The 9,176-nt window shown below is 46.0% G+C and overlaps 1 protein-coding gene across 2 annotated transcripts in view; it reads right to left on the bottom strand.

Moving 5' to 3' along the window:
- Window positions 1-685: 685 nt before the first annotated feature.
- Window positions 686-9,176, bottom strand: part of abi1b (abl-interactor 1b) — a 41,222-nt gene continuing 32,731 nt past the window's right edge. Inside the window, exons 6-10 of one of the 2 annotated variants that reach the window (XM_083659418.1) lie at window positions 8,670-8,773; window positions 6,715-6,945; window positions 4,117-4,203; window positions 1,615-1,800; window positions 686-1,509 (exon numbers count right to left, since the gene is read on the bottom strand). In XM_083659418.1, coding sequence (XP_083515544.1) covers window positions 1,334-1,509; window positions 1,615-1,800; window positions 4,117-4,203; window positions 6,715-6,945; window positions 8,670-8,773 — 784 coding nt within the window. In that variant the 3' untranslated portion in view covers window positions 686-1,333. The remainder of the gene's footprint in view (window positions 1,510-1,614; window positions 1,801-4,116; window positions 4,204-6,714; window positions 6,946-8,669; window positions 8,774-9,176) is intronic. The other variant, XM_083659419.1, reaches the window with a different exon arrangement.

Here is a 9,176-nt window from a genome sequence, read left to right as displayed (position 1 = left end):
ACAACTATTCAGTGCAGCTATTCCAACACAATGGAAAAACCAGGACAATATAAAAACATAGAATAATCACTTCTTCTTCCTCTTCTTCACATTTGCTGTTTGAAGCGAGACACATCTCAGGGAGCTCTGCTACAGTAGCTGGACAGCATAACAAAATAATATCGTTGTGATTCACCATAAAAAAATAACATGTTTGTGTGTGTGACCACTTGGCCGAGCTAAAGTCAAAATGGCACTGTCAGTGATGGAGAAAACAAGGTTCCAGTAAAAAGAAAAGAAAACTTCAAAACCACCGTTGGCACCACCGCGCCCTCCATGGACCAGTCCTGTTGACGCCGATGGCAACTCACAGGTGAAACACACGACTGACAAATGCACTGGCAGCTTCTCACGTTACAGTATATACAAGTTATAGAACAGAAAGAAACTCCACCAGAAATAACTGAAAGTTCATATCCTTGTTTTTTTTTTGTAATGCATTCTATATACTCAGTTGACCCTTTTTGACATTCCCACCCGTTCCCCACCCGCCTTGTCCCCGTTGACTCCCAGGACTCCCACTGACACATAGCATAGTAAATAGATATCCCACGCCCCCCCACCCCCAAAACATCTGTGATTTGGACATCGACAGCATCAAACATTCAGCCGTGTCCTAATGCACTTGTTGATGTTTGTTTGCCCTTTTCACCATTGTTGTTTTTTCTTTCTTTATTTGCTAAAGTAAGAGATGATGTTATTTAGTTGATGAGAGGGATCGGGGGGGGGTTGGTCTTTTTGAGTGTGGCCGGTCTGCTGGCCTACAGTGTCAAAGAAAAGGAGGCGGGGAGATCTGTGCCAACAGCCACATGCATGGCTGGGATGGCTGTACACTGTGTAGACATGAATGAACTACTTCTAGACTGAGATTAATGTTTTTTTTTATTGTTGGATAATTCTCCACTGGAATGGTCTTAATCCGTGTCTACGAGTACGTTAAGTCCTCAAGGAAATACGGCCGTTAAACTCTTGGTAGCACGAGAAGCACTTTTCTACCGACAGCCACACTGGTTGAAAAAGGTCCTTAGCTTCTCCGTTTAGTCCACAGTGTAAACCAACAGACCCGCTATAGGCCTTTCAAAGCTTCTTTTGGGGGGGACCAGAACAAAACCGTGGAAGTATGAAGCCCCCTCCCCAAAGACAACCACTTTTTGTCAATTCCCCAAGACGTCAACATGGCACTTCATTCAAAACGGGAGGCTGTGCTATCAACTGGATTGCATACTGTACATCTTCACGGTTTTAGCTCTGTCTGAAACTGCAGTGGCACTATGCTATTTTGTGTTTGTTTTTTTTAGTCTGCGTAGTGCATGATCGACTCGACGTAGTTTCCAGGGAAGAGTCCGGTGACGCCGTTGGCCACACCTTCGAACCAGCCGTCATCGTTCTTCTTGATGATGTAGATGATGGCGCCCTCCATGAACGACAGCTCGTCCTCCTTGTCCTTGCTGTAGTCGTAGATGGCCACGACTTGGACACAGAGCGAAATAAAACCGTCAGGACAGAAGAGGAGTTGAGTGTGTAGGATCCCCCTCCCCCCCACCCCCGATCTAGCGCTTTTTCCCTGGCACTCACCTTTCTCCAAGTAGACCTTGGGAGCCCAGTGGGGGTCTCCGTCAGCGTAGGGGTCGCTGTAGTGGACCACCGACGCCTCGTCCTCCTCGTAGTCCACGGGCGGGGGAGGCGGAGGGGGGGAGGGCTCCTCAAACATGGCCATGTCCTCTGGGGGCGGTGGAGGAGGCGGGGCGGGGCTGTCTGTTACTGGAGTGGGGACAGTGTGGGGGGGGGGTCGGAGAAGATGGCGGAGAGGGCAAATGAGAAAGGGAGGAGAAGGTATCGGCTGATCTGATCTGATGGCTACTGCTATGTCTTTCTAAATGGAAACCTACGTTCCTTCTTCCTTGGCTTGGTTGGAGCCAGAGTTCAACATGGCACAGCAATCTAACGAGACCAAATTGTTCTAAGAAATACACAATATGTGAAATGAAATTGTGCAATTCCCAAATTGTTCAAATTCAGTTTCCATATTATTATGTAGACATTCCAGATCTACAAGAACCTGTAGGAACTCTACACAGATCTCTCTTTCTACGAAGACCATAGTCAATTTCAAATGCTGTAATAAATGTGCGCTGCTCAGACTGTTCACTAGAGGGCAGCTACGAGTCTTGGTGACTCATCAATGAGGCAGTCATCCCACCACAGCATATGATACTACTACAACTACTACTATTCAGTTCATTGATCACTCCGTGCAGACAGAGAGGAGAGCTGGAGTAAGAGCCCACAACATTCAATGACATTCAATGACAAAAACAAGAGGATGTTTGATCGGCTATTATGCCTTAAAGGGACAGTCCAGGAATTCTTTAATGGCGATCATTATCGTTGCCCCCTCTTAGGACATTTAAAGTAGTTGTGTCTATATCCTGATGGGAGTCTTACCCACAGGTGTGCTTGTGACACAAGACTCTATGGACGATCCAACCTCAAGCCCACGAGTCCGGTGTGACCGACGGCTGCACCACTGATCTAACTCATGTATAAGTCTCTTGAAGGAAACAAACTGTAATATTGTCCCACTGAAGTGAAGTTAACGCATTCCTTCAATTCCATCACGCGTACACACACACCCCTCTCCACTCCACACGCTTTAAGTGCGGACAGTAAAACTGTGAAAGCATTAAGGCCTACTGTCAGCTGAAACTGCTTTAGTGTATGACAGCAATTCTCTACGGTTTTATTACTCTCATCCATCATGGCGGGTTGTGTGTAAAGGCAGCGCACGTTACAGGAAGACCGAGGAAGACGCGCCTATTCAAAGAGAAGTATGCAGTTGACAAGGACTATATTTCACCATAACACTCCTATCTCACATTCCCTTTTAAGGTCTATGTAAGAGTAGTAGCCTCGGGATTACTGCTTTAAGGCCTGTGTAAAAGCATTTGGACAGTTCCAGCAAGAAGAACCTATGCATACAGTACATGTAATAAATATGCATGTGTCCAGGTCTGTATTGGAATGTATTATTAAAGAGCATAGTGCAGGTTACTAGAGACCACACTGCAGTCATATGTGGGACGGGTATATAGCAATGGGATTTTCATTTAAAAAAATAATTAATATTTAATATTTAAAAATCACACATAGCTGCATCTAGACTGGTTTTTGTAAAGCAGCTGACCGCTGTTCCTGAAATAGAACTGTGCACCTGCCCAGCAGAACGTCCAGCAACAAGTGATGTCACAGGTGTTGAACGCCTTGGGATATTTCCGTACTAATAATCATGAGCCCAAAATGTGAATTAATAAAAAAAAAAAAAAAAAAAAAACGACCTTGCACCACGCTCTTTAATCTCCCATTCTCCAGTGCTCTCTTTTAGGTCATTGCATTTGGTCAGGCGGATGCAGACGGCTGGATGGCTGCGTAGCTACATTTAATTGGTCCAGACTGGACAGTGGTGAATCAGAATGCGGTATTGGGTCACATTTTCTCTCCTCAGTGGACAGAACGCACGCCTGCCGTGATCTGTCACCATGGCAACAGACAGAGGGGGTGTCTCCGCTTTAACACACACACACACACACACACACACACACACACACACACACACACACACACACACACACACACACACACACACACAGCAGTAAAGAGTGTGTGTGTCTATGTGTGTGTGCATATGTGTGCAACCCTAATATAATGACAGTGCCGGCGAGGTGTGGTGTGTGAGAAGCCACAGCGCAGTGTGTGAATGCTGAGACATTTCCAGAGTGCTGATAAGAGAAGCGTGGGAAGTTGTGTGTGTGTGTGTGTATATCACACAGTGACTGAATGTGCATTTTAACAGTGGTGGAGTCAGAGGTTTGTCTAGTGTCTTAGTATATCTGTATATAAATGTATATGTATGTATACTGTCAATATATGTGCATATACTGATCGACTATATGTGTATATGTACTGTATGCATACAGTATGTAAATGTACATAACGTGTAAGTGAGTGTATTTGCACATCTATGTCTGTCTGTATCGGCATCTGCGTGTGTCCGTGTCTCTGTGTGACTTCAATACTTACTGCTCTCCTGCATTCTGGCCACAAAGCCGGTCAGAGGGATCTGAGGTGTCAGCTGGACCATGGGAGGAGGAGGAGGAGCCACAGACACTACAGCAGCAACACCCAGACACACAGGCAGAGAGGCAGACAGACAGACAGCAGAGAGAGACAGAGGTGGTGGATGGGGAGGAGGAAAAATAGGAGGACAGGTGGAGAAAGTGAAAAAGGAGAGGAGAAAAAAGAAGCCGGTGAGCAAGCAGAACGGTGCAGGAAGCATTGCTGAGCAACCCGTTTACACATTCCTGAACGCTGCCATGTTTGTTCAGCTGAGCTAAAGAGGCATTCATCTCAGCCTGAGAATACACCGCGGTGGCATCCCTTTTAAGAGCACACGCTGTAGCCAGCAATAGAGTTCTGCTACCATTAAAACAAAAGAAGAAGAAGAAGCTGCAAAGCGCTACACAGACGCAAAAAGAGCAACAGTGACAAGCTAACAGACTGTAACAGCTCAACAAGCTAACAGGCTGTAACAGCTCAACAAGCTAACAGACTGTAACAGCTCAACAAGCTAACAGACTGTAACAGCTCAACAAGCTAACAGACTGTAACAGCTCAACAAGCTAACAGACTGTAACAGCTCAACAAGCTAACAGACTGTAACAGCTCAACAAGCTAGCAGACTGTAACAGCTCAGTGGCTTTGGGGGTAGTAATGACATAGCGCAGATCGGCTTCTCTTCAACAGAGCAGCGTTTCACAGGTAGCGCTGCAGGGCCCCTTCCAGACAGACCAGACTAATGGATCCAAACACAGCCGCCCTCGCCTCGCTCAGAGACATGATGTCACACACGCACGCCTGACAAGTCTGACTCATAAATCAGTGGTAATGGAGAGGCGTCGATGGTCTCAGTGGGCAGTAATGTTTTATTATTCCACCCCGCTCACACTGCAGAGCCTCATCCAGCCACAGATACACGATAGAGCACCTCCGGGTTCCCCGTGGGACCTCCGAGATTACATTCCCCATTCATTTCCCCATAGAGGAAAAATCCCTATCAAATCCTTAAAAAAAGGCTTCAAGATATAGGGGGAGTGTCAATTTGCTTCCTTGCATCCTGGAACTGTGTTTCTGGTGCTGAGCAACTTTTATCGGAGCCCGCGGAGATTTCAATACGCTTGGAATCCTTCGCTATAATTAAAGTTCAGCGAGTTTCCGTCACTGGAGATCACATCAAATCCCACTGGAAGGCTCTGGTTGAATGCAATAAATAAAGCTGTGCATCACCGTGTCCCTGTCCCCAAACAAGACCACCTCCTCCCTCTGTGTTCTGTGTCCCTGTCCCCAAACAAGACCACCTCCTCCCTCTGTGTTCATCACTGTGTCCCTGTCCCCAAACAAGACCACGTCCTCCCTCTGTGTTCTGAGCCAAGAAAGACGTCTGTCCCCCCAGAGACAAGCCATTACATTAGAACAGCTCAGACTGATGCATCATGCCAAAGTCCATTTCCACCTCTCTGACAGCTCATATGCATATGTCCTGGGCTTCCCCTTGTCTAGCAGCTCAGTGTGTGTGTGTGTGTGTGTGTGTGTGTGTGTGTGTGTGTGTGTGTGTGTGTGTGAGTGAGTGAGTGAGTGAGTGAGTGAGTGAGTGAAAGTGAAAGTGAAAGTGAAAGTGAAAGTGACCCTGTCATAACTCAAGTAGATGATGTAATGACACGTGCTGCACAGCAGGGTCAGGGTGGGGTGGTTTCAACAACTCCGACTTCCTTAATCATGGATGGTCATTCCTCTTCATTATGCTGTTGAAGGGCTAATGGTTAGCCTAACCAAGGCACCTTTGAGACACAACCGGGCTGCATGCAGTGGGACATGAAGATAACTAAGGATTGTGGAGAACGATACATTGAAAAAGAGTGGCTAGATTGTATCTGCAAGTTTCACCAAGTTCAATGTAAGAATTCTGAAGACCTTGTGATGCCAGTTAGAATGAAATTATGGCAAATGTCATATGGAATGAACACGACTTCACTTTCTTGCATTTGAAGGTGTTGTTTATGAATGTATTGCACCGTGACTGCCCAGATTTCCCTATTGGGATAATAGAGTCGACCTTACCTGATCTTACCTTACATGAAAAAAATAAGAAAATGCATGAGTAGGCTGATCTGTGACTTGCAAAATAGCACACCAAGAAACTGCTAAATTTTTAAGACCTCTAAAACGGAATTTATGACTTCATAAAGACTGTATTTAACAGTATTCAAGGTCTTTGGAGGTCTTAAAAATAGGCAATTAGGAAACATTAAAATACTTGCTCAGGACCTGCAGACACCCTGAGATATACTATACAAACAACCCTGCTGCCTGATCAGGATTGTGTGTGTTTTTTGGGTATTAATATTATTGATTTTATGACACCAAATAATCTAAAAGCTGATTAAATACCTGAGTATTTGTTGGTGTAGTCTGATCAAATGGCATAATGTACAATGACTGGAAGACATTTATGAATAATAAAACTATAGAATATGAATAAAACTATAGAAGCCACACATGAGCTTTACCATCCCACAAAGCGTATTTGACACAGTGTAAACGCCCAAATTCGAGCCCAGTTACCTGCGTTCTGCGGGTAGGCGGGGCCTCCGTTGAGGTGGGGCTGCTGGGAGACGGAGAACTGGGAGTTGACGGAGGGCGCGCGGCGGTAGGTGCCGGTGGCCGAAACCATGGAGGCCGAGGAGGTGGTGGAGGAGTTGTGGCGGGAGATCTGCCGCGAGATGGTGCCGAACTGGGACATGGGGATGGGGCCCAGGCCGGGGCCCTGGGGCACTGTGGCAGAGGGTCCAGGCGCTGCAGGGGTGAGAGGGTTAAGTTAAGTTATCCTTTATTATCCCCGTGGGGAAATTCATCCTCTGCATTTGACCCATCCTCTACTAGGAACCTTCCTAGAACTAGGAGCAGTGGGCAGCCGCAGTGCAGCGCCCGGGGGACCAATTCCAGTTCGATTGCCAGTGCCTTGGTCAGGGGCACCGACAGGAGTATTAACCCTAACATGCATGTCTTTGATGGTGGAGAGGAAACTGGAGCACCCAGAGGAAATCCACATGAACACGGGGAGAACATGCAAACTCCACACAGAAAGGACCTGGGACAGACTGGGGTTTGAACCTGCGACCTTCTTGCTGTGAGGCAACAGTGCTAACCACTGTGCTGTCCAGGTAAGAAAGCATGTTTAGCTTTTTAACAGAAGGTATTGTTTTAACTAACTACTTTGAAACAGTAGTTTCTGTGACAGTAGACTGTAATTTCCAATGGATTCCCGTCCAGTGTGTTAACAAATGTATTACCCTATAGAAAATATCATAAATAGACAAAAATACTGACAGTATGTAATGAAGATCTCCCTAATAATACTATGTACTTCTAAGGGTGAAACAACACAACTTGTACAAAGAGTCCACATGATTGTTTGTACGTGCATTATGTTGCTGTGTTGTTGCTAAACACAGACAGTATATCACATGATTACTGTGTACTTACAATACTTAATACACAAGTTAATACACTGAAATAAGGCCATTGTAAAGCAGAGTGCTATCATTTACTCTGACATAAATGACTGACGTAAATGTATACAGTAATAATGAATTGAACATTGAAGAATTTCTGTTCAACATATTTAATAGCATTATTAGCTAAAGGATTATCCTGCAACATCCCATTATCTTCTATGCAAGCTCATAAAGCTCAATTTGACTGGATTTGATTGCATTTGAATAAGAGGCCATGCGGATGGGAAGGAACAGAGAGCGCAAGAGAGGAAGAGTGGAGAGAGACAGGGAGGATCCAGTAGATCCATACAGAGAGAGAGGGAGGATCCAGTAGATCCATACAGAGAGAGTGGGAGGATCCAGTAGATCCATACAGAGAGAGAGGGAGGATCCAGTAGATCCATATAGAGAGAGAGGGAGGATCCAGTAGATCCATACAGAGAGAGAGGGAGGATCCAGTAGATCCATACAGAGAGAGAGGGAGGATCCAGTAGATCCATACAGAGAGAGAGGGAGGATCCAGTAGATCCATACAAAGAGAGACAGGGAGGATCCAGTAGATCCATATAGAGACAGGGAGGATCCAGTAGATCCATACAGAGAGAGAGGGAGGATCCAGTAGATCCATACAAAGAGAGACAGGGAGGATCCAGTAGATCCATATAGAGACAGGGAGGATCCAGTAGATCCATACAGAGAGAGTGGGAGGATCCAGTAGATCCATACAGAGAGAGTGGGAGGATCCAGTAGATCCATACAGAGAGAGAGGGAGGATCCAGTAGATCCATACAAAGAGAGACAGGGAGGATCGAGTAGATCCATACAAAGAGAGACAGGGAGGATCCAGTAGATCCATATAGAGACAGGGAGGATCCAGTAGATCCATACAGAGAGACAGGGAGGATCCAGTAGATCCATACAGAGAGAGAGGGAGGATCCAGTAGATCCATACAAAGAGAGACAGGGAGGATCGAGTAGATCCATCCTTTCTGGATGCCTTTGGTGAGCGGCTGTGAGACCCACCTTGGCCAATACTGGGAGGGGAGGGTGTGGGCACTGCAAGAGGGACACCCCCACCACTGCTGCTTCCACTGTTCTCCCTACCACCACTGCCCCCACTGCTGCCACTACAGAGAGAGAGAGACAGAGAGAGAGAGATGATCAAACCTAATTACATTCGACATCCATTATTCTCTTGTGTGTCGTTCTGTCATAACAATATTCCTGTCACTATGGCTAATAAACCGTGAAAATGCTATAATGTCTTTTTGACTGGCACATGAATACTGAGCGAATATCTGAGTGCAAATGTAGGCAATGTCTTGTCCTTTCCGTGCTCCAAAAGGAGCGGAGCTACAGGGATGAGCTGATCAGACTGATCAGACAGAAGGATTAGCCCTGAGTGTGGGAAACGTGCTGTTCATCTTGTGAAACCACACCACTGGCATGATATAGATTCTACCAATCATCTCCACCATGCTCTATGATTTTCAACTCGACAGTAGCTAGATTTGAGCAGAGTAGGCATCA

The sequence above is a fragment of the Poromitra crassiceps genome, assembly GCF_964638095.1.
Source record: "Poromitra crassiceps genome assembly, chromosome: 23".
Lineage (NCBI taxonomy): Eukaryota > Metazoa > Chordata > Actinopteri > Beryciformes > Melamphaidae > Poromitra > Poromitra crassiceps.
Note: the sequence above shows the minus strand (reverse complement) of the source record. Positions and strands in the feature narration are given on the sequence as shown.